The 26,897-nt window shown below is 39.0% G+C and overlaps 1 protein-coding gene across 1 annotated transcript; it reads right to left on the reverse strand.

Moving 5' to 3' along the window:
- Positions 1-904: 904 nt before the first annotated feature.
- Positions 905-21,228, reverse strand: LOC128369651 (oxysterol-binding protein-related protein 1-like). Its single transcript, XM_053330729.1, has 27 exons — positions 21,107-21,228; positions 20,126-20,207; positions 19,961-20,035; positions 19,648-19,759; positions 19,463-19,548; positions 18,844-18,988; positions 18,566-18,633; positions 17,713-17,757; positions 17,300-17,373; positions 16,488-16,551; positions 16,230-16,331; positions 15,979-16,098; positions 15,760-15,838; positions 15,261-15,367; positions 9,412-9,580; positions 7,267-7,459; positions 5,305-5,380; positions 4,452-4,586; positions 4,077-4,174; positions 3,755-3,937; positions 3,562-3,669; positions 3,210-3,299; positions 2,411-2,537; positions 2,198-2,314; positions 1,962-2,085; positions 1,502-1,592; positions 905-1,029 (listed from the first exon to the last, which is right to left on the reverse strand). Exons 1-27 carry the CDS (start codon positions 21,226-21,228, stop codon positions 927-929), a joined length of 2,895 nt encoding a protein of 964 aa, XP_053186704.1. The 3' UTR covers positions 905-926.
- Between the last annotated feature and the right edge of the window lie 5,669 nt (positions 21,229-26,897).

A 26,897-nucleotide genomic window follows, 5' to 3' on the forward strand; every position in this document is an offset into this window, starting at 1 on the left:
AGTCATACTTAACTATGGCAAGACCTTTATACACACTCACACACACACACAAATCTATATAGGCAGGGCAGTGTCCCTGCTTCAGTACTATCAGACAAAAAGTGCTACTGCGTCTACAGTCAGGTAGACATGTGCAACAGTGTTCATCTCTATACACATCTATACAGTAAATAGTTAAGGGCTTGTTATTTTTGACATTATACAAAAAAGTATTATTGTTGTAGTATTGATCTGATATGGTAACATTTTACTTGCCATCATTTTTGCAGAGAAACAGAGATGCAGAGAAATATCTAGATGTTAGTTTACAATCAGGCAAATTTTGAACACATCAGTCAAGCTTTAATTATCTAACACTTGATGTCTGATGCGAGAACAAAGGCAAAGGTACCTAAATGGTCTATTTTAATACATTGCACTGCATAATTTATCACAAGTAGGATTAGTGTCTAAGATTTCTGATCAGTGTGCTTGGACTTCATCATGCACTCCAGGTCTGGCGGTGACACCACTGTCTCTCTGCAATTAAGTTGATGAGGAAATGTTTTCATAACCAGCAGGAATTCTGGATAAACTACACACAATAAAATTGAGGTTTCTGTTTAAACACTCTATTTGACATAAAATATATCTAAAATACATTCTAGTTTATACTCTATACCATACTTAAGTAGCCAAGAACCACAATATATAAGAAAAAAATAGCTTTTGTGCTTCATTGTTCACATAGGTCTACTGAGGTATGTGTACTGTACCTCTTGGTTCATTCATTGTTTTCTGGGTCTTTGACAGATTAAAGACATTTTTTAAGCATGTTTTTTTTCTCAAATTGAACCCAATAGCTGACCTGATGTAACCCCCATTCTAGCAGATAAAGCTAAAAGGTGGTAAATATGCATATGTGTATATATGCGTGTTTCTACTTATTAGTAGATTTCAGGCATCTGAGTGTAGTTTCTGTCCCAGTAGCCTTTCAAGTAGATCCAGTCCTGAGCTTTGGTGTAAGGGTTGGGTCCTTGCTGAAACCACCTGTGGAGTTTTAACAACAAGAATGATTTAATATGAATGCACCACTAGTCGTTAACAGAAAAATAGGAAAAATAAAATCACAGTTGAATCAAAACACAAAAAGCGCCACACCACTTTGTTCAACTGGGGCAAAAAGTATTCTTATTTTAAAAGGATCCCAATATGTTTCTGCTAATAAGTTCAAACCAAACATCCAATGTCAAAGATCAGTTTCTTCATGAGAGCCAGTGTCTGATATATTTTGTGCAATTCTGCATTTTGTCCTGAGGAGGGTGTAGTGCAGCAATTCACAGCAAAGCAAACAGCAAGAAAGCAAAGCTTGGAACCAAACCTTGGTCCAAGTGCAATGTTCCTTCTCATTTATAACAAAGGGGTCAGCATAGTTGTTAACACAAGACAACAGGGAGGCAGTTAGTAAAACAGACCTAAAACTGGAGCAATGACATTAGAACACATTTTGTCAGTGACTAACCTGTTTTTCCATTCCTGTGTTGATTTGCTGCGATCTTTCCGAGCTGTTCGCTGTTTTTCCTCAAGTCTCTTCTTCTCTGCACTTGCCAGATCTATAAGACAGACAAGAGGAAACCGGATATTGCAAGAGATGGAATAAAACAAGTGAATCAACCCCCCCCCCCCCCCCACCCTAAAGTAATAACCTTTTCTCCACTAACTGCCTAACTGCTTTTTAAAAATAAGGTTTTTAGTTGCCAATCATACCCTAAATTGTCTTTCTTTGACTGGGGCTTTTCCATTATTACAGATTTAACTATTCAATAGTAAATAAGGTAGTTAAAAGCTCCACTTCCAACATTTGCAACAGTAAAATGCTATTCTCACTTTAATAATGATCCAGTAAGAAATATAACACAATGAAACAGGCCATTCTCCAGTAATTAAATTTAGCTGGAAATATGTCTTGAATATGATCATACCTATATCTCCATTCTCCATGGCCTTAATGTCAGGTCTGAAACGACTGTCTGTTGGTGGAATAACTCCCTCCATGCTCTCCTCTAGCTCATTTAGCTGCATGGCGAACGTGGAGAATGCGTAAAACTGCCACAGAGAGAATAAAATTAGAAATTGATGAGAAGCAACAAAATGATAATACATTCAAAGTTCAAAGTATTTTTCATTTTTGAAATTCATCATCCTCCATCTCTTCTACCTTGGCTGAGTTGTCTGGTCGAGGCGTTATCTTCCAGATGAGCTCACTGCCTGGGATGACCTCAACCGTCTCAGCTTCAGGTGGAGGCATCTCTTCTGGCTCCTCGTCCACACTGCTCTGAGGCCAGAGGCACACAACACATACAATTAAATTTAACATGACCCGAAAAGAGACAGAGCACAGGTGAGTTTGAATGTAGTAAAAATGTAATACCCGTTTGCTTCCTTTTTTGTCCTCCGAATTCTTTCTGTCAGTCTTTTTGTGGGCGTCGAAGGTAGCAGCGTCTACTGTGTAAAGGCATTCGGTCCATTTGCCGTACATTGCACAGAGCTTCTTTTTACTGCAAACACATAAGGAACATATGTTAGTAAAACTACTTTAGATACCTTTGATTTATCATCACTGACCATTACTGTTTTAGTGACAATATGGTAATTTATGACAAATTCACTACTTTCAGGCAATACTGAACATCAGATAAAAATTGAAATCAATAAAGGACCAATATGTAATATATTTACTATACTACCTTATAAAATAAGCATGATATGTTATCAGAGATTAAGTAAACATGCTAAATTGAATTACTGTCTTCTACAACTATAATACTACAAGCCAGTATGTTCTCCTTTACAGTGCAGACTGTTTCTGTTTTGGCCTGAGTGATTGTGCTCACTGCCCATTCAACCTGATTGTGATGCTGGAATGTAATTTTAACACATTATGTGACACCACCACTTAATGCAGTGTTGAGAGGTCATGATCATTTAACACATTTCTGTGAGATCAGGTTTACAGTCATTTCAACACCTGAGGTTGCCAGATATGAAAATATGCAAACAGAGTGTGCTGCAGCCATGGAAGCAAGCAAACAAACTGGATCAAATGAGATAGATTTGACCTAAAAACCTGTGTGAGCTTCGAGTCTCTCCAATATTTTGAATTTGGACTGGAGTACCCACACCTGCTGTCAGTGTTACATATTTCTCCTTTCAGTAAAAGAAGACAATACCTTTTATCTAGTATGTATCCTTCCACTTTATGGAGCTCTTTTCCAAAGATGCCACAGGGCTTGAACGTCATGCTGCATCTTTCTCCGGTCCTGCCACAGAATGACAGACTGTTTACCAATTCTCTTTCACTGTTTAGCTTTGTGCAAGTTGAAGCTTTCAAACATTAATTATCCTGCTCACTCTCTTCTATTTTAATGGCAACTGTTAAATCTTAAAGTAGATCAACACTCTACTGCACTGCTCAGAAAGGAATATATTAATGCACCCAAGACTCTGTACATGTAAATACACTAGGCAAGCACACATTTGCACATAAACAGAACAGCACAGAAAGATGGGAATTCTTATTACTTGTGATTGATCACTTCTACGCTCCCATACTGCTCAATCCAAAGCTGACCAACAATGATATTGTGGACACAACAGGTGGGGTTTGTCCAAGTGTAGGCTTCATTATATCTGTAGAGATAAAAGTAAAGAAGCATGACACTAGCTAAAAAGGAATCAGCACAGACATACAAAACTGTTTTAACCGTGCACTTACTTGGGCAGCTCCAGCGTGATGAGTCCTTTGGGCTCTGCTTCTATGCACTTACCCCAAAACTTGAGTTTGGGGCAGATGGATCCATGGAAGACAAAATCCTCTTTGAGGCCCTCAGCTTGAAAGGCACTGACAGGAGGGTGATGGCTTACTTGCTCTGACACCCACCTAAAACCTAAATCATCTCTGATGGAGAACAAAGACACAGTTGGTGCTGTAGGTTAGTCCACTTAGAAAAGTACATCTTTACTAAATGCAAAAAGGTTTGTTTTCTGATAAACAAATGTATGCATTTAGTGTACACATGAGGAGTTCAATGTCATACCTGATGAGCTCATAAGTCTCCCCCAGTAGTGGGTTAAAAGGCTTCCCAGTCCTTTCCCACTGTGACGCTACAGCTGACACAGCAAATGCTGCAACACACTACAAAGCATTCACTTATGATGACCTGATTACAGGTAACTAATTCAATATTTGATAATGATAAGACATTTAGTCAGTTCCTTTATAAGACACCAACATTATATTACACAAGAAGCTGATAGCACAAAATGTAATTATACGACTCTACTGAATGACCTAAATGAGATTACAATGTTGAATGAGACTCCAAATTAGAAACTGACATTTAATTTTGGAAATTAGTCCTCAGATTTATATATGGTGTTATTCAAGAAAGTAAACATGGGTGTTTTGGTACCTTCATCCTCTCAACAGAGTCTGTTGTAGCATTGGCCTGGTGGATGAGGTAGGTGTGCTCCATGTACTCCGTTAGCCGCTGGAGGAAGCTGAGAGGCTCATTAAGTACTACAGGCATGGCAATCTTTGACAGCTCCTGAAACAGGAAACGAGGAAGATGTGAGCAACTGTGAGGAAACACATACAGCTGAATAAAAATAACTGCAATAAATCCTGTCCTTGCAAAGTTGATAAAATGCATAAATCTGTTAAATAACATGTATACTGTATACATGCACACCCAATACCATAATGCCCCATCATTTGTCTTGCATGTGTCATGTTATGGTGTTATCCACTGATACTATTCTTTCTCGTCTAACATTTAATTGTAATATTTTAGTGTTAGGCCACAGGAGAAATCAGTTTAATGTTTTGCCTGATATGCAGTGGTTTACAACAAAAAAATGATGTGAGATATTCTTAATACAACCACCACATAAGGGCACTATTCAACGCATTTCAGGCATACCTCATAAGTGTGTATATTGATAGACACATATCTGTGTGTCTGCCCACTGATTTATGTCTGCAGGAATCATTAACCACAGTTAATTGGGGAATAAAACATTAACAGACATTATTAAATGTAATTAAATCCAGGCAGCAGCTGTGTATGGACTGAGATCCCTAAGGACTTCAGGACACAGACACCAATGATTATTTCTACCAAAAAATGTAATGAATTGCAAAACATTTTTACTCAAATTCAGTCCTTATTCAACAAGCCTTCTTCAAACAAACAACAAAATCTCAAGTTAACATTGATTTTACGTAAAGGGCAAATCTGTCTGAGGAGAACTATCTCTTCTCACCATGCCGATGCATTTTTTCAAGATACTCCAGATGCTGACTTCATTCCTGGAGAACATGGGAGACGGTAGAGATGCTCTTCTATGGCCCAGCAGTATAGAGAGAGAAACACTGTCAACTATAAACAAATACATAAACAAACAGAATATTTCTATTGGTGCACAATTCATTTTCAAGTTCTCTTCCTTTTGCCCAGTATGCAATTTATAGCAGGCACACACTGAATCCTTCAGAGCATGTGGTCTGATTTCTGTCATACTTGAATATTTAAATAGTTGTGACTTTTAAGAAAAAAAAATCAAATTAAAATCATAATTTTGCCTACATAATAATTTGAGTTTTGTACCATCTAAGATAGACAGTAGACAACATAGCTTGACCCTCCATTTGGGAACAATGTTATCGGACACCTGTAAGCTAATGAGCTTTCAGCTGGTTTAGACAAGGCTCATGCAATACCCATGAATGGATTTTCAACTGCATGTGTGTGTGTGTGTGTTGGTTTTCATGACTTCTTATAAGATTCACTCCTTAAATAGCTCTTTTTGCATATAAAGCTTAGCTCAAAAATAGTTCTCACTTGTAATAATGTAATTTCCACACCACTGAGAATTATGACACAACTTATATGCATGCAGCCACTTTTCTAATCCACCTTTGCCTTTACTACTTGAAAAAATTAATTCTAATTTTGAACCGTTTTTACCTTCAAGACTTGCTGGCAAGTGTAGTGTGAACTGTTTAATGGGTATTCTGGCTAGAGGCAGATGGTGTCCTTGTTTAGGAATAAGGGCTGAAGCAACTACACAAATAATAGCCATTACTTCAGCTAAATAAACAAAGGGGAAGAGGGTGGGGATTTGCTCCATTTGTAGGATGAGCAGAGCAGCAATCCATGGTAGACTATACTTCTGGCCTAGTTTGTGTTCCACCAGCCTCTGCCTTTAATTAAAGAAATCCTCTGAGCAAAAGAACTTTCTTACAAACCGAATCATGATAAATGGCTGTCTATTTTCTAAGATAAATCATATTTACTATCAACATCTACCTTGCTGATGCAATTTCACTGAAAATGTTTACCCATTTGACACTGAGGCAGGACTTTCTATACACATGAACATGCTAAATCAATACATTGGAGCAAGCATTTATCACAGCCAACACAGTCTTCAAATCATTATTTTATGCATGAAAATAACTCAATGATGCTTCTATGCTACTGTATTCTTGTTAGGATGTTGTTAGAAAGGTTACAAGTCCTGTCTCTGGGCGAGCAGGGGCATATGTATCTTTGAATGACAGGTGTAATTCCAAATAAACAGACACTTCATACATCTTTAATGCACAACACACAAACACGTGCACATGAGCACACGTATCGACACACATCTATTCAAGCAAGTCCCCTTTCCTCCAACTCAGTCTCTGAGCCAGCACATGCTAAATTATTCATGTATCACTTGTTGGATTAAGGAATCTAGAATTCAGCATCCACAGAGATAAAAGAGATTGTCCAATCTTCACAGAACAAGGCACCAAAACACTAAGAGCAAAGCAGATTGTTCGCTTGGGGAGTTGGATCTGTCAGGAAAAACAAAACAGACTATTCTCCGTGGAATAGACAACAAAACACCTGGCTACAAAAACAGACCGGAGCGGAAAGGTGGTATCTCATTACATGTACTCTTTACCATTTACCTGCCTGTCTTTTTACTGATCGAGGTCTGCAACCTGCCAAAGTAACGCATACTACTTGTACAATATACATTTCAAGTTGCTCGCAAATGTATTAACTTGCAATCAAAAGTCATAAACTACTGAATTCTGCTACTAGTCATGATAATCATCTGTGAACAGGTTGTCTGTAGAGCACTCAGCATGACTGTCTTTCCATTTCCGCTGGTCTCTTTGCCATCATTTAAACCAGTAAATGAGCATGACATCATAACTGGAACATGTCCCACCTGTGCTTCTTCACTCCATTATGCTGGGCTGGTCGGTTGCCATGGTTACCCTCCCCTGACATTCCGGTAGGCCCCCTGAGTGCGCTGAGATCGCAGAGGCTGCTGAGAAGGGGGGTGTCTCTCCCCTCGTCTTCTTCACAGGACTGACTGGCCACAGACAGGAAGCCGCTCACAGAGAGCTCCGACTCCGACTCTGTGGGATGATGACAGGGGGCAGATGCTAGGTCATGCCAAACACTCACACACACAAACACACACAAGAGTGGTTTCAAGTGGCCGGCTCAGAAAACGCCAGCTTTGCAGCCTAATCGGTACAGTGTCCGCAAAAGCACTTCTGCTTGAGTTCCTCTCCAACCCTCCCCCCTCCCTGCTGCCAGCCAAACCCCACCTGAGGATTGTTTTCCAATGAGAGGCCGTGCAGAGGGTTCATTTCCTCTAACAGTGTTTGCTCTGTGCTTGCTGGATGCTGCTCCACCCTAAGCCTGCAATGTCAATGACATTACAGGTACTGTCACAGACACAAAAGGAGAGGAAACAGTGTGGTGTCTGTACGCTCTATAACAGCTAGTCAGAGTTAATTAGTCCATGTACCTGTATTTGAATCATGAGATCAGAAATGACATGATAATTTCAGACATCAGAGTTGCATGTTGGTACTGTGTTAAATGTGTTACCACATACAATACTGCTCTGTACACACAAAGACATGTGATTATGTTTCAGCTCAGCATGTGAAAATTCTTATATGCTGGGCACAATTTTAAGTCTCATGGGAAGAGTGTCTCTGGCCAGTAGATAACTCAGGGCTATTTATGAATAATAACACATTGCCTGAGAGACATTGCTTCACAGTACACAAACATGTAGTAGGAGAAAGTCTGCTGTATATACTCACTGTGGTGGGGTATATAAATACTTTTTTTTCTACTTTAGACTGGTTTCTGCAGACACTGTACATTGTTAACATTCAGTGCAGTAACCACTGTCAAATACTCTCTTATCTACTGATACATTGAACTTGAAAACCCAAAGCAAAAAACAGCTAATCACTACCTCATTACCACTTAGTCTAAGAGAAGAGGACATTGGCAATGTTGTGTGGGTAATCTCAGTGACAGAGTGCTGATAGACTGAGTGTCAATAGGACACAGATACAGACACACACACACACAGACACACACACAGACAGACACACACAGACACACCATCCTAACCTTAACTTGACCTCAATTCACACCTTAACCCTAACCAGGACCTCAGACATAATGTTTTGCCTTATTAGCACTGGGCTTTGTTCCTCATGAGGACTACTGATCCTGATACGGTTGGTGTTCATACCGACACATGCACACACTTACTCTAACTATAACCACTGACCCAGAAATCAGCTTTTTACCAGCTTGGGACACAGCATTTGTCCATAGTTGAACAAGCCGTTCCCAATCAAGTAAGCTAAGTCATACCCACCCACTACATATTACATGGTATGTAAATGTGTGGTACTATTTTTTAAGTTACCATGTGGGGTTTTGTTGTAAACAAAAGTTATGTGTACATTCAGCGCTACTCACAAAAACACACTGTGTATATCACAACTGCTGAATATGCTGAAATCTAAACATTCACAAAGCCAAGGGAACATATTACACACATTTAATGGTCTATATTTTTAATCTGGGGGATCAACTATAGTATCTGTATGATTTATTAAAAAAACTCAAACTCCTTATTAATCTTATACTGACCCTTTATGCAGCCCCTCAGTTCAGTCTCTGTCTGAAACACACCGTTTTAACTCCTGTCTCTTTAAGGCCCCCTGTCCTGTGGAGCCCACTCTGTTCTGACTGTCCTGTTCTTTGAAGCTGCCCTTTGGGAGACTTCCACCAGCTCCGAAGGCTACATCAACAGACCATTGCAACAAACTATGGTAGTACGATTTTACTACTTTTTCTTTACCCGAAATGTCAACTTCTGAAATACATCTGCACATGCTCGAGACAAAATCTTGGTAACTGGTAAAAGTGGAAAATGACAGGAGAAGATAATGCGCACTATTTAATGACCGAGCCAAGATACTAAAAAACAAGATCCACTGTACTATACTGAAGCACTGGTCTTGATTGTTAAGCTATAGGGGCTGCTGACCTGACACAGCGTCATAGAAGTCATCTTCAGTGAGGGTACTGAAGGTTGACAATCTCCTGCTCTTACACAGGGACGGCTTGAGTTCGTGGTGCTCAGTTGCCAAAGTCTGCAGGGCCTCTGTCAGAGCTTTGTTCTTCTCCACCTCCTGCTCTAACTTCAGGCTCCACACCTGGAAACACAGGCCCACCAGACAGACAACACAGACACACACCACAGACAAATACAGATTATGAAGAAAATAAGCTCACATACTTTATATTGATCCAGCATATGTACAAAAAACGTGGCAGTGATAGTTTGATTGCTATCAAAGTACTGATCTGCTTCTTTGCTGGCTACAGTTGTGTGTGTCTTTGTGGTTCTGACGCAGGTTATTGTTCTAATCCTGCACGCAGATCTGGTTTCCTTCAGTCGGAACCATACACCCCAGTCTCTGAGAGCTATGTGACCCAGGATTGAGTGTCCCTTCAGAGCAACCTGAGCCAGGCTACTGTGGGACAGACCAGATCAGCGTTTCCTATTATCTAGTGCTGTCATAGTCTGTCCTTCACATTCTGAAAAGAAGACAACTAAACAAAACTGGGAAAAAAAATTAAAAATGCACAGTTGCTACCAATAATGCTATAGTGTCCGATAACAGTACTAACCAAAATAAAACGATAATAAACAAATTGACCTAACATTTTTAAACTCAACTTACTAATGCATTTATAAACACGAAAAACTGAAAAAGCTATTCATAAAAGTAAAGAAAGCACACTGATCATAAAAAGTGGTCTCTAAAGTTTGAAAAAAGCCTTGTGGAAGTGACCTTGAGGAAGGTAGTAGAGTGTAAGAGAAACAGGAGCTTGTAAATCCCACTGTAAATCTGAGACTGCAGAGCAAGGGCATTGTCTTCTATTGGAGATGAAAAGTTCAGCTGCATCACTTATACTGACTGAAGCACTGTGTGTGCAGCTTTGGGTTATACATTGGGTCAACATGGGTTATTACTCACTGCATCTGTGGCTTGCTAATTTCCCTTTCTGTTATGTGGTTATAGCCTCACAGAGACACAGTTGTCAAGTGGTCATCATAAAAATATGCGATTAGCAAGTCCAAAAAATAATTTGGGTTAAAAAGGTCATGATTCTACACCAAGATTTTCAAGTAATCAAATACAGTGAAGTGCTCATTTTGGTAAGGCTTTTTAAAAATCATACAGGAGGACAATGTATTATATATCTTATATGCACTAAAGGTGATAAGTAGCTTTAAATGATTCCATGGAAGCCTAAATGGTTACATAAACAGCTTCAGACTCCTGTGTGGTTGAGATCTAGCCCACATGATGAATAAGGCAGTGAAAACATTGAGTGACTAATTTACTTATTAGCTGATTTGTTTTTACTGGTCAGCCAACTTTAAAGCCGCCGATCTAGCCATTTGTATTGCCTATCAATCAATTCCAATGTGCACATAGTCGCTGCTCCAACTCCAGTTAAGGTTTAAAAAAAAAAAAAAAAAACAGTAAATACATGACTTTAATGTATAATGAGCATCCAAATTTTTTGTGACCCAGACTTGACTCAGCAAAACTTTCATACACACACAGACACCAACACAGTGTATATATAGTCAGAAAGGTGGGGATAATTACAACAACACGATGATAACAACTCAGCAACACAGAGAGCCATAAAACACCTTTGATTAGAATATTTTAAGCTACATTAAGTTTATATGAACTGACGCATTCACGGCTATGCCCATATCCACAAATACACACAGCTGACACAGCCAAACTCAAACTCAAGATATCCATGAGCAACACTTTCACTCCTTCTGTCTGTTCAGCTCCTATTAGGTCATGTTCTGTGTGGGAATATACAAGTGAATGTTCAGATTCTGATAAATGATATTCAATTCATATTTGAGAATAAACCTCTATTGTTCTGTCCCTCAATACAGATAGGGGAAAAACATAATTTGACATGCAGTCATGTTTTTGTCTCAATTAATTGAAAAGCTAAAAGCTATGGAAAACAATTTCAGCAGAATCCAATGACCAGATTTATCCTACTGTTCTAAAATGTCTGCACTGGGACTATCAGTCTATTTGCCAAAATGTAACCTCTAATGTGCTTCCAATCAACAACAGCAAACAAGCATTCAGGCACTGGTTACACAGAGCAATTTGGCATCTATGGAATGCACAAAAACTCCATAAAAAGACTTTTCTTGCAAGGTCCCAGTTAAGTTGAGCCTCTTTGTAAATATATATATGGTGTAAAGTAAATGAGCTTGTGGTATGTCTGCATTAACCCTCCCTGTCCCAAGGACTTGGCTTAAGAGCCCATCCAGGAACAAAACACTTTGTTGTGTAACTATCCAAGCCAAGTCTTTTCGCTTTCACTGCATCCTCTCGCCTGAGCACAAACAGCGCTATTTTAAGCTCTGCTGAGGCTGTGTGCTGTAGTGGAGCCTGGGAGGGATGCTTCTCCTTGGCCAACACCCCAAAGAATAAAGCTTTTACTTTGCTCTAAAATTTGCTTTCCCTGCTGAAGGAGAAAGTAATTCTCAGAGGCAAATCTGTTATAGCTCAGTATGGTACTCTGTAATGTTAACTGTATGTCAAAATGTACGTGAATGCATGGTGACTGTGAGTTAAGCAATAAAAATGTACATTTTGGGCAAGTGTGAGTTAAGTACTAGGCGCAAAACAGATGCAGTGACCAATACATAGAAATACTATGGAATTTTGCAAGTCACTCTAGACTTAAAAAGGTCAAGAGTGGTAAAAATCAAAAAGTCAAGTCTATTAGAAGTCTTATAAGACACAAAAAAGGGAGCCAACAGAAACATCACACAGTGAAGTCTCCTCTTGGTGAGAGATGACAGTCAGTAGGTCAGTAACCCATGCCGTGATGGTTGAAGTAAAGGTCAAATGGCACTTTGTGTTATCACCAATCCCCAGGGGATGAATATGTAAATAGAGAGAGAGAGAGATAGATAGATAGATAGACAGAGACAGAGACAGAGACAGAGACAGAGACAGAGACAGAACCCCCAACTATGCTGCCATTCTCCTGTCTTCACAGTGATGTAAACTGACAGATCTGCTTATCTGTGTGTCACCATTAAGTGGTTGCATGCTGTAAGCCTCCATATGTTTTCTTGACAGGTGTGGAATCCTGCTGCCTGAGAAACACAAATAGGGGTAGGCTGATAAAATTGTGTTGTGTATATTGAGACTCACATTGAGTCACAAAACCCAAGAAGGTTTCTGCCCAGGACTGACAACACCCAGTTCAATCTTCATAAGGGTTATTGTGTAGAGGCAAAGTTAGCAGCACAAAGATCTCTACTTTAAATGTCACATACTCACCAATCAGCCATACTGTGCCCTGCATGTACTGTATACATACAGCATTCTCACTCAAATGCATAATAGACTAGTACTGTAGCAGCTGTTGAAGTGGGTCAGACCACATCTACTGTGCTGAAGGGGAATATTGCTGCAAAACCCTTTGAGCTGTGAATCAAACCACTCTCTTACACATCTGCCTAAACATCAAGGCAAAATACAACACGTGATGACTGTGTGCTCTGTTCTGTAGAAACCATGTGGAAGTGGAGGCAACACAGGCTTCTGAGGCAGGACAATGGGATGGTGGAATTAGAGTTAATACCGACTAATACAGCAAATCTCAGCACTTGTAGGAAATATAATCCAGTTAGTACACATAGTAGTGGCGGCTTAGCATGAGGGGCGTGGATGTAACATGCTTGTAAAGACATTTCCTTACTATTGCACAATCTGGTTATCAGAAATTAATTCAGCGTACATTGTTATGACTTTTTTAGTCCTGTGATAATAACACTGGGTTATTCTCTGTGATACGGTAGTGGCTGTTGCCAACTCATGTATAAGATAATGTGATTTGGTAAAGCAAACATCCCTGTGTAATGCTGCACTTGGGCACTGTGTATTTAGGGCTGGGTATCAGTACTCAATACATTAAGTAGTACCAAAACTTCTCTGGTGATTTGATCCTTTTTGCACCATAAAAAAGACTTCTTTTATGGTTTTGCTCGCAGCCAATCACTGCTAGCTATGTGACATGTGACTGCCCCACTACCGCAGCTAGTGTGGTGGTGAAATCGGGCACAGTGTATTTGACGGGGTTGGTAGCTCAGCGTGTCGAGACACCACAATAATAAATATTTAGATCATTTGAACATTTCAAAATGCATTCCTGTATCATTTTAAAGGTACCGGTATCTGTACTGGTATTGTAGTTTTTTTAAATGATACTCAGCCCTAGTGGTAATATATCTTGCCGATTCCCAAAGAAGAGTTTTACTGTATCCGATAGAAGACTAAATTTAGTGATGTTCAACCTATTATACAAAACCACACACTGTGGACACACAAGACTTGTTAGTTGTGTCTCCATATGAAGATAATCTTAGCTCCTTATTTCCAGAAGTTTCCAGTCAGAGCTGAGGCACAATATCATACTGTAATCACCAATCACTAAACACAGTCTCAGCATTTCAGCATGGTATGTTGACACGAGTGCTAAATTGGTGATGACAGAAAAAAAAAGGTGCGAGACCAATGATATGATCTCCCAGTTCTCAGTCTAGGCGATACAGTAAGGTGAAGTACAAAAGAGCAACTGTTAAAATGTACAAGTTCAAAATGTTCTTATCGCAAAAGCTTAACTCAAAGAAGTCCCCAATGCAATCTAATCTATGTAAATTAGTCTCTCTCCATGTTCTTAATTTGACAAGATTCATGATATTTAAAAGCTGATCTCATTAAAAAGATTCAATGAGCAGTGTAGCATTCAGTACCACTTTGAATACGCTCAATTTCACACTCTGAATTAATATCATTCCACATCCATAGAAATTACCTCTGCATATTGATGAATAGCTGCTTATGCCAGTGCTTTACACCCAATTCTTAAATCACCAGTACACAAAAAGACACCAGGATAAATCCATGCCATACTGGGACCAGCCCACTACAAACAGTAAAAAAATGTCTAGAGAAAAGCAGAGAATCTAACTGTTAGGGCTGTACCTGTGCAGATGCTGGATCAGAGTGCCGTCCCTGTTTCTTATATCTCCTGTGCTCAGATGCTTCAGCATGTGGAGGTATGCCTGGGAGCGTGTATTCTCAGTGTGTGAGGATGAATGCATGTATCTCCAGCTGAGCCCGTGAATATGCACGCGCTTGAGTTCCCTCGCTCAATGCACAGCCTTTCCCTAGAGCGGCAGTGTGTAGATCCAAGTCCAAGGGGGTGTGTGTGTGTGTATGTGTGTGTGTCTGTCTCTACACTGATCTGCAATCTGAATGCAGAGCTAAGCATAAAAGCGGATCTTGCCTGTGTCCTTCCTACAGACATGCCAGTGATTACCACACCGTAACATTGTTACTCTCAAGGGCAGAGCACAGCCGCTAGGACAGGTGAACAGGGACACACACGCGTGCACGAGCAAACTTCAAAGCTGATTGGTATGAAAGAGCTAACGTAAGGGGGAAGGGCTTGAGGATTTTGTAACCATTCATTATAATTCAGACAGCCAATAGGAGCACAGCACATGGTTGAGCATGGAGGAAGGAATCAAAGAGATGAAGATTCATACATTCTCTGTAAGCTATAGCCAATCTAAAAGAAAACTAGCTTCAGGTGTAGGATTGGAAAATATTTCATACCACTAGATTAAATTTTGAAATCTTGGTTCTGACAGGCATTTAATAATGCATGACAGTATAACAGTACTGTATTGTGTTTCTTAGTTTGCCAGCCTAGTGCATGCTGACATGATTAAAAAAGAGAAAAATATTACCCTACCTCCTCCTGTTTTGACAGCAGTTCAAGGCACAGATGGAGAGCAGCACAGGTTTCACTGGAAAGCTCACTGGTCTCTTTGGCTTTCAGTAGAAGAGGAGCAGCCAACACTTGAGAAGAGGACAAATCTATTCTCAGTGTAGATTTATATTAACATAGACTGTTTACAATAGTAAAAAAAAATCGAGTTGAAACTCAACTTCATCTTTACTTTGGACTACAAATTTCCAAAAATCTGTACAGAAATACCCCAAAATCACCAAAGCCCACGGTGCTGTCATCAAATTCATAGTTTTTCAGATTAACAGTCGAAATTCAAAACATTATAACATTTACAGTGATAGCAAACAGAAAAGCAGCAGATCTTCAAAATTGAGAACCTCACAACAGCACCAGAATAATTATTGACGATTCATTTTCTGACAACATATTTTTCTTAAACTTGGGCTTGGACGGTAGAAAAACTGCATTAATAATAGGTCACTAGATCCAGGACTCTCACCACTATTATCCTCATTCTTCACCATAGAAAAAAAAATTGACACCTCACTCTCCAATTTCAGCTGGCAAGCACTGGCGGCCTGAAAGAGGACAGGAAAAGAGAGGCCCTTAAACTGTGCTACATTAAGCACATATATAATGACATATATAAGCACTGAAAAGCACTCATTACTTTCTATTGTACTTTATCTTCTCTTTAAAGTTTTGAGCTTAATCTCACCTGAAGGGCTTGTGTCAGGCTCCCCACTGCTATGGCATCATCATCATTATCGATAATGTGTTGCTGGGTGCAGTGATAAGTGCTGTAGGATGAGTGTGCCTCAAAAGCATCCAGCCATCTCTAAACAAAAAAATACCAGTAACATTTAGTATTTTTCTACTTGTGCAGATACATTCAAGACAAATCCATCAGTTTATATGCAGAGGAGGGGGGGGGGGGGGGGGGGGGGGTAAAGGTGAATCTCATCTCACTTTTCTTGCTGCCACTGAATCTGTCTTTGAGGAGACCTTAAAATAATGTAAAGTGTCATCAAAGCACCTGAGCATGAAGACGCAATGGTCCCAAGGTTTGACCTGGAATGACAAAATAAATAAAATCACCTATGGTAATGCTTGCTGCACTAGATGTCAAACACCATCATATTATAAGCTGAATGCGATTACAACTGAAATGCCTGAGAACAACATTTTGTCATTGGTTACACTGAGTCTGTAATGGCTTCTACCTACCATGCAGTAGGCTTGTGTTAGAGACTTACAGCCCTGTTTCCTGACACCCGCCAGTGCATCAGCCCTAGAAAAAGAGACAGATGGAAGAGCACTCAGACAAAAGCCTTCAGGCATCCGGCTCCTGGCACATAGTACATAGAATTAAGACAATTCAGTAATCACTGTTTTAAGCTCCAGTTTTAACTGTGCTTGCTAAACCAAAAAAAGAACGAAAGACTTCATCTCAAAGTGGAATTACTTGGAGAAAATAAGAATTATTAAATGATATAAATGTATTTTAGCCACAGCAGGTATATTCTGTCATATCATACAAGTACTTTATTCTATCATTACAATTTTTCATGACTTTCCCAATCAATTTGTTCCTTGTGACTTCAAATCATTGTTTTTCTGTTTCTGTTTTAATTAGTGCTTTTTAAAAACGCCAATGTACTGGGGGCATATGCAGTTTTAACAGACGCAACTATTCACATAGTTCATGTTTGCTATGGGAGTATCACACACACTACTGGGGGAGGGGCAAGATTTTGGGGGGGGCAAGATTGTACTTGGGATAAAAGCTGCTATTTGTATTCAAAGTATATATTTTTGTATATCCAAATTAACTGTAAATTACAGTAATAAAGTAATAATCTGTTGCTTTTTTCCCCAAGTTAATTACATAACTAATAATTTGTTGAGAAGGAATAAGTGAACATTTTATGATGATGGTTGTTTCTTACAGTAGTTTATTTTTGGGGTCCCTGGGAAACCTCGTCAGTACATATACATGTTTAGCTTTAGAGAACTGCATACAGATAAAGTTATCTCACTTTCTGGGGTACCAGGAGAGAGTTCCATCCTCAATTACCACCCAGTGGGAACGCCATCCAAGGAAGCGTGAACTCTGTCAAAGTCACATGGGAATCATTAACCGATAAACGTATAAATATATCATGTATAAATGGGGAAAACATTATTGTCTGTATTTCAAACTTTTGTAGCATCACACATTTTCTCTTCAAAATAAACTAGTGTATTCACAGATGACATTTGAAGACATAAAATACTAAATAATAAAAAATAAAAGATCTATACTTTTTTATGTAATTATAATCTAATGATTATACTATGTTTAAATCCACAGGAAAAAGTTAGTCTGCACATCCACATGTGGAAAGGTCTGAACAAAACCGTTGCCTGGCCTTTTAAGAGATAAAAAGAATACACTTTAACATCTGGGTACCTTCCAAAGAAGGCCTTCCATCTTGTGCACTCCACTGTTCACATCCTAGGAAAAAAAAACATTTCAGACAGAAACCATTGGAGTTGTATTTTTAATTCTAATAAAACCTGCATAATTTCAAAAGGTGAACAGTATATAGTATTTGTTAATTTACTTGACAGCTTTATGCTTTGCCTTTTTTGGATGACTATGCAATGCTCTGGATTAAAGCAATGTCAGGCCTATCTGACATCCAAGCAAGAGCTAGGACTGATGACTCGCAAGAATTTTACTCCAAAGTGTGTAACGAGCAAATGCACCAGGTAATTACAGTACGTGTACATCCTACCATATATTTAGTCCAGGTGCAGGATAACAAAGTCCACTTTTTCCTTAAAGAGAAAATGCAAAAACCCAATCTGTGATTAAGGGGCTGGAGAAGCACCAAAATTTGATTTATTAGGTCATGGAGATCCTAAAATTGGCACGCTAAATCCTCTGGGAAACATGAAGGAGGAACAGGAAAGAAACTCCTGCTTTATAGAAAGTTCACAGAAATCTCATCATTAGTTTGATTCTCCTTTGCTATATTTTGGCCCAATGGTGGTTCTTGCCGAGATCCCAGAGGATCAAAGTAATTTGGAATCATCCTGTGGACCATGAGTCAAATTCCAAAATTTGGAAGCAGTATAACACTGCTTCCAAATGGAGTTCATATCGCGAGTTGGACAGCATGATAGACTGACTGTCAGATACTAAAAGTGAATACTGAAAAAATTTGCTTCTGTACCATAATCTGCTCTTTCCAAAGAAAAACCTACCTCAAAAGAGAACGAAAGCTTAATTGAAATGATATACTCTTCTCTGTCCTCACCTTGTTTTGATAGGCTGCAAGAATCTGTTTCAGTTCATCAGTGCGGACCAGGTCCAAAGCGGTCTGTCCTGCAACACAGTCAGCCATACAATACATTATGAAACTTTCAACACTTTGAATCAGAATATAGTCTTTGCCATATCTGTACAAATGATAATTTAAATTATTAAATTCCACCATACTAAACTGAGTAACTGACCCACGTTACTGCACTGAGTAATGTAATGAGTAATGATGAATTTTAAGAGGTGATTTTGAGAACATGTTTAGGGATATACCATTGTTGTTTTTGATACTGGGGTCAGCTCCAGATTTGAGTAGCTTTATAATGCACTTCTTCTGCCCTCTGTAGGCAGCACAGTGTAAGGGCGTATTGCCCACCAAATCCCTGCAGTCAATATTCAGAGCTTCCTTTCCACTGAGCTACAGAATAAAAGAGTGTTAACAGAGACAACTTGAAAGCAGAACAGGTTCACATTCACACATTTAATAGCACCAAAATCTATCTACACATATCTGAATTATATCTACCTTTATCCATGAAAACATTTTACATTGACCTAATTGTAAGCTTGAATTGGTGATGCCAGCTGTTCTTTTTGAAGATTTTGGACTATCTGTACTACTCAGCAAATAACAATGGCAGTTATCACATATTTTGACTTGCTATCTATCAACAGAACCTCAGACCTTTTTAGACCATGTTATATCAAATATATACGACTCTTGCAACCAGAAATGAACAAATACAGCTGTAATCATGCAGTTTGTGCAGGTTAACAGTGGGAATCTGGACTGCAAATGTGTGCATGACTATTATTGTGATCATTAAGCTGTGAAAAGTGCAGTAAAATGGCCTTTATTCAGCCAAATTTCAAAGAAGGACCTGACGCCGACCAGCTTAGACAAAGTGGAGATTTCCCCCTCTCTGGCTGCGTCTAGAAGCCTCTCCTCTCGCCGTCTAGCCTCTCTTCTTTCTGCAGCTGCACAAACCAAACCATCAAACAACATTTGAGAACAACAGAAACTGATCTACAGTCACGAGAAGCCATCAGCCATTTTTTTACTCTATTGTTTCGTACCCTCCAGCATGGTAATGATTTCATCATCCTCTGTGACATCTTTGGGGATTTGAGCTGTTCCATTGATTATGTTGGCGCAGGCATCATACCGCAGCAGCAACAGAACAATCTCCTAAAGGGGGCAAAATAAAGAAAATCTAAAAATCTGAACATCACTTGTCATCGCTCAACAGCTTCAGTTGAATAAGTCGGTGATAGTAATTTTAGCTGACAGCTTGGGAGAAGTAACACCATGACTTAAGAGACAGCAACTCTCTGTAAACATATACTGTATGAGGTGGCAGGGAAGCAACTGTATTTTCTCTTGCTTTACCTTTCTTCCAGTGTAGGCTGATTTGTGTAGGGGTGTGTCACCCATGTTATTCTGAACATTCACATCAGCACCTGCCTGCAAACAGGTTTCAAATCACACACACATCAAAAGAGCTATTGAACACACAAAATAAAGTGCAAATCATCCACTGCACAGCTCTCTCACCTTAAGTAACTCCTCCACAACATCCTTGTGTCCAAAATAACAGGCCAGATGGAGAGGTGTCCATCCTGAGCTGGCTTTACACCTGGCTGCAGAGACAGAGAAGAAAAATGAACACTCTCCTACCTAGCTGTAAGTAATGCTAGCAGGTCTTTCGTTGTTTTCACTCACATCTGTAGTTAATGTTGAAAGAGCTGCTTTCAGTGGTGGACGAAGTACACAGACCACGTACTTGAGTAGAAGTTGAGATACCTAGTGTAAAATATTACTCCAGTAAAAGTGAAAGTGCTCCCTTTAAATGTCGACTTGAGTAAAAGTATAAAAGTACTTGGCTTCAAATGTACTTAAGTATCAAAAGTAAAAGTAATTTGGTGTAATGTAGTTCCAATGTCTTGGTATGTCCTTTATACACTCAATCAAGTCATTTAAGGTTAAAAAGCCCACTAACACCACCCTGAAAACAAAATGTTTTCCATTTGTGATATCTGGTATTGATATCTTTTGAAATTATCATAAGCACATCATACTAAATGGAAATCACCTGATTAGGAATTAATAGGGAGGGGGAAAACCACACTAGACACATATTTCTTTAACTTCCATGTGTTGGCAGGGCAGGCTACTGGACAGCGAAACTTTGTCAAATGAATGCTAATAGAGATATGGATGGAGGAGAAGGCAAGTTGGGACAAGTAGCCAGGTAGGGGGCCGGGCCAAAACTGCTCGACACACGATGTGTTCTGATTGGTACACTTGCGGTGCACGTTCATTTGGACCTGTCACAGCAGCTGGTCAGGCATGCATGTTGTGGAAAGGAACATTGAAAGGAACGACAGGTTTTTGGAAAGTAGTTGAGTAAAAAGTAAGATTTTCCTCTTCCAAATGTAGTTGAGTCAAAGTATAAAGTCTCACAAAACAATGATACTCAAGTAAAGTACAGATCCGCTAAAAAGTTACTTAAGTACAGTAACGAATTACTTGTACTTCGTTACTGTCCACCACTGGCTGCTTTGGTCAATCCTCAACTGAAGGAGCCTCTGAACATGAGAACTACTGCCCTCTTTAGCATATCTGAGAAGCTGTTCCTCAAGGCTGTCAGACTCCATCACCGCTTTAACTTTCTGTGGCATATTCAAAATCCAAGAACACTGAGAAAACAATTAGCTTCTCCTTCAACAATGAAGTCTTCAGCAACAAATTCGTCAAAGTGGAGTGTCTGACAGTTTATTTAGCTTGTTCACTTACTTTTGGCTTGACTGTCGAGGGGAAACTTTAAAAAAAAAAAGCTACGACTCGATGTAATTTGCGACCTATGAGACCAAAGTACTGACTGCAGAGCAACTAGCTGGTTAACTAGCAAGCATGAGACAGCAACTTCACACTTACAGGTAGCAGGTAGGGAACTAATTCACTGAACCTTCGTAGACTTTAGTTCAGTTACAGCCGAGCTAAGAAAACACAACACAACTTCACACCTGAAATATGATCATTTCAACCAGCTGACAGCTGCTGGCAGCCATCATGTGACCTACCACTTGGCTTCATGGGTGTGTGCAGGGGCGTAGCTGGGATTTCTGGCCCCCCAGGGCTGGCTCAAGCTTTCAAGTTGACACATTTTGATTTAGGGGCCCACCACCACTTCAGCACAGCCAATACTATTGACTATTGTCAATGCTTAATCATTCAAACATCTAGATGAGGTTTTTGGACGTTTTACATGTCTGGAAGGTTATGATGGTTGGGTGCACTATTTTGGATTTAAGGATTTACTTAATGAGCAATTAGCAAATGTACTCGAGAGCACTGAGAATCACAATGTGTTTAGGATGATGAAGTTCTGCAAACAAAGCAACTGAAAAAACTGTAAATGTAATAATTTTTTGGGATTATTATCTTCTGCCTATCTGTCACCCAGTTAGCCTGTCTGTCAGTATTTCTATATAATTTAGTTATTCTCATTGGGCCTCATTCACAAATCTGTGCTTAAACCATGCGTTATAATGTTTGATGCACAAATCTTTAGTATTTTATTTTCAGTTTTCCAACTTACAAGAGTACGAACAAATTTACAACCTCCTCAGACCATGCGTATGCAGAACTGATGGCAGGGCTGCAGTGCTCTACGCTGTAATGCAGCATCTTTAATGATAAGATTAAATGCCTTATTGCAAAATGTATACTAAATACATTTGTGAAATAATTAACTTTTTCTTATGAGTTTACCGTCCTTTGTTTTAACTTCCAAATTATTCTGTCCAAATTGAGGATTTGTTCATCCCGTTACTGCTGTATTACTTTTACTTCCATCCCTTCTCTTATTAACATTATTGGAGTTCTGTGCTCAATATATACTATTGTTGATTTATTAGAAATAAAATCCTCTCTCATGCAGACAATATTTCCAAATAGTGCTCATTCTTCTGGTCTTAACTTGACTTGGTATTAATGAATCCTTGACCAAATTACTCACTGGAGCCCAATTCTTATTGTGTACACTAGATGGAAGCATTCACTGCACCACATGATGTCTTCACAGGTTGGAGCAATGTGTCGTTCCATAGGAGACACATCCAATGTTTGGCTAAAAATCACACTGTAACCTGCCCATTTTTAACCTTATACCTTTAATTTTTAGCTCTTTTCTATTTTAAAGGTCACTCATCCTAGACAGTTTGAGCTCTGTAGAGAAATGACTGTACACTTTTTTGAGGTATTGAAGGTCAGTTCTATGTGCGCAGCTTTGAAGGCCCTGCTTACTTCAAGCAATTAGTTCCCAAGAGGTATGTGCAAATCTGCCAGAGAGGGTTATCAGAGGTCATGCTGTAATGAAGGAACTTGTCAGAGAGGACTTCAAAGATGCTTTAGTCACCTGTGAGAAGAGAGATGTCTTTCTAGGGCTGTGTTGATCAAGAACCTCGATCACAGGGAAGGCTGATACTCAAGAGAGCTGCAGCGGAAAGACAAAAATGGACTCAGACTGAAATGCTGAACTAACTAAAGCACATTCACAAACAATGCCACAGAGAGTTATAAAATGCAGCTATAAAAGTATAAAGTCTGTGCTGGCTTGATGACTCACTGTCAAGTTGAGACATAATGACCAAATTAAATGTAGGAAATTAATTAGGAGGTTGTTTTTCTTCTTTTATTATATTCAACATTATTATTAATTGCTGTTTAGGTTGACTACATACTTGATTTACTAAACAGTATCTATGTTATTTCATTATCGCCGCTTATTTTACTTTCGGGTAAGACAGTGGACAGAGGGGAGGGATATGTAAAGAAACGAGGGCGTTTGGGAAGGACGTATTGGTATATGTTTGGATGTGCTGAAATTCAAAATGCCAAAAAATTCAAAATTTGTCAAAAAAGTCTCTAAATCATCACTTTATGATTTGTGGGTTTTCAGAGCAACATGAAACAACCAACAGCACTCCAACAAGAACAATTCAGCTGTGCCTAAATTCCTGGAAAATCTACAAAACAAAAACTGTGGAATTACTTCAAGGGGAATTCAGACAAACAACTCTTGAAAATCATGATAATTATGACAAAGACAAACCGTGTTGAAACAAACCAAACAAAACATATGAAAGACAAATGTTTTTTGTGCATTTTAGGTATTTTGCAGTGAATAGTTGTTGACAAAAACAGCAGCATTTGGCCTTGATGGTTCTAACCATCATCATCTTTTTTTTTAAATATCATGATTGTGTTGGGACTGCTAAAAATGGTGTTACACACTATTAGAGAGAAACATGTGCTTTCTCTCAGCCCTGTCACTTTTTTACAGACAAAGTCATGTGGGCCACCCCATGCAGGGGGGAAATAAAGCCACTTCACAGCTCTGTTCGAATTTTCAAATTTGGTTGTTGGTGTACAGTTGTAATCATTGCCATGCTCTACATAAAGCTCTAATGTGGCTTATATAAACAGGTAACTGCTTCCATCAACAGAAAAATGTGTCATGGGTTAAAGGTGGTCTTTTCAAGTGGTTGTTCTGATCATAATTTGCTTCACACTTCAGGGATGTTTGTATTGATCTTATTGCAATTACTGCTCCCTACACTTGTCCAGTACCTAAAGAAAAGGTTCTCTGTGGCAGGATTGACACAGGTTTTCCCTTTGTCCTTCAGAAACAACAGACACTTTTATTTGTTAACATATATCAGTCTGTCATTATCTGTGATGTGGTTAATTACAACGGTTCGGAAGTTATGGAAACACTGCTGCCGACATTAATCAAAGCATATTCATCAAATCAGGTCTGGTGAGGGAAAGAAGCGCACTGGGCTAGTTCCTGCTAATTAGCATGGCAATTATTGTAAGCTGTCACAGTTCTTAAGCAACGGGGTGGACTGTGTGTGCTCCAGAGCGTAATCCCTCACAAATTACAAGATAATGGAGGCAAAGAGAGGCCACTGCTTCAAAAGGAACCAGGAGATAGAATCCCCAGCAGGGACATTTTAGGGACAGACAGGGAGAGCGACAGCGAGTGAGGGAAAGGTAGGGGAAAGAAGTACAGCATGTATTCCCTTCACACAGAGTAGTGTGGATAGGAGAGGCTTATTTGACTGCTTAGTAAAGTGACTGACTCCAAAGGAAACAGGTCTGAAGAGCTGTTCTTTTAACACATTATGGGTTTTTTAAATTGTTGTTAAAATTGTAGTATTTTGCACATAAAAGCCAACAATAAATCTTTGTTTCCAATGTATTTCATAATATATGAGCTCAGTGGATGATTCGAACAGTAGATATGATTACAAACACTAAATTGCAAAGCAAATAGTCAGAGTTCAATAGTCTCTCTTTCTCTCTCTCTCTGAGTCAAAAATGTGAAATGCTTACCTGTGGTGAACAACACATTAAAAACACCTTATTCTAAGTGGGATTCACCAGTTCTGATGTTTCTTTTTAGTGTCTTGGGAGCTCTTGTAAGCTAAATTCTTGTAAAGAAACAAGAAAAGATAGCCGCTAAAAAGTAAGAAAGCACTTTACAGGAAAACAGTCTAATGCAGCATGTCTGATAACAAAGTAAAACAGTAGACAATCAGCAGACAACTGGTCATTAGTTTTATTGTGATTCATCCTTAAATGCCCTGCGCACATACACAGATGTTTTCACTTCCGATCAATAATGCTTCTGCTCCCGTTTAAGCTGTGTGGAGCTATGACTTCACCAAAGTTGGTGAAGCAATAAAAAATGATGGCAGCCCAGCCTGGCAAAATAAATGAAAACACCCAGGTAAGGCACTGTTAAATCACATCATGGTGTTTTAAGAAGTTTTAGAAAATAAATGGTGCAAGTAATTAGTTACTATCTCCCGTCTCTTTTAAAATATTATAGCTCTTTATATGGAAAAGCCCATGTGCCACATTTATTGCAAAGTTTACAATGTTCAATAAAGCAATTTTCACAACTAATATGACTCGTCAACAGACATGTGCCACGTGTTATCTCTAAAATGCTCTCAAATGCATTGTCTCTTATTTGCATGAACCCCAATGGATCACCAGGTTTAGCTATTATTTTCACAGGGGGGCTGTCTGTAACACTGATAAGTGTTAAGACACTGAAGCATTAATATTCATATGAGGAGTAATATTCTAAAGTAATTGCTTTAAGAGTGCTTTGATATTGCAAGATGACTTGCTGCTATTCTGTGATAGATTACCTCTGGTTATTAAACTAATTAGTCTATTAAACTAATAACCAAAAAAAGAAAGAAGAAAATTGAAGTGACATTTTCTTAATGCATATTTACATCACAATAATCAAAAATGATTCAAAAGCAAATGGAAGCTTTTCAGTGTAAATTAAAATAAACCACAAAAGCTCAATGCATCATAGTTGATGCAAACATTTACAAAGCAATACAAAATCCAAACTGTGTTTGCCACTTTATACATAATACATATGAATATAATACAAAGGCTTAATTCTGAATTATATAAACAGCTCAACTTGTTGGTTACTGTTAATTTAATTTATTTTAGCTTAACAACATGGCTTCTGGTTATTCAGCATGCACCTTTTCCTTTCAATGCTTACATAATTGTTACAGTAATTGTTATTGCACAGTGATGCTCACAATGATGGCTTACTCAATAAATGTTGGAATGAGGGTGGGGTACAGTGATGCATGGATTAACCAGCTTGGAGCTTTTGAAAATGAGATGAAAAATTTAACAAGTCAAAATACTGCCACGGTGAGGCACACCCACAGCATTTCAATGAGCTTCTGTGGAACTGAAGCATAAGATAACTGCCAGCACCCTTCATCGCACAAGCAGCAATGCCAAACAGATTGTAGGGCTGTGAAGCCATCCAACTATGAGTTTGGCTCTTTCATTAATGATTAGCATTTATTATGTAAACTGTGACAGCTCTTATGTGATGTGAAGACTTAAACTGTCAGGGGAGATTTCTGCTATGTTCAAATGGCAATTAGCCTATACCCAGCATATTGATGTCATCATATTCTGATAACATGACACAGGTAATACAGGTGCATTGCTGTTGTATTGTGAGATATAATGTTGACATTGGAGGGCACTGGACATAAAAGAAACTTGGTGGATGTCATGATGACAATGTCTCCAAATGCCTTCAAAAACAAGTTCTGTTAAAATGTATCTTTGCTGTGGGCACAGCAGAATAAGGGCCCATTGATGTCCAAAATCCCGAAGACTTGACTGAAATATAGCAGTAATTGTGCACTAGTGTACGACTCACTACTGCTCACTGTGTTTTTATGATACTGGCATCGGA

This window comes from Scomber japonicus, chromosome 12 (assembly GCF_027409825.1).
Source record: "Scomber japonicus isolate fScoJap1 chromosome 12, fScoJap1.pri, whole genome shotgun sequence".
NCBI classification, from domain to species: Eukaryota; Metazoa; Chordata; class Actinopteri; order Scombriformes; family Scombridae; genus Scomber; species Scomber japonicus.

Coding starts and splice junctions, on each gene's coding strand:
- LOC128369651 (XM_053330729.1), bottom strand. CDS start 21,228: ATGGAGTCTGACAGCCTTGAGGAACAGCTTCTCAGATATGCTAAAGAG. Junction 3,938..4,076: donor GAGACTTATGAGCTCATCAG/GTATGACATTGA, acceptor GTTCTCCATCAG/AGATGATTTAGGTTTTAGGT. Junction 1,593..1,961: donor CATGGAGAATGGAGATATAG/GTATGATCATAT, acceptor TCTGTCTTATAG/ATCTGGCAAGTGCAGAGAAG.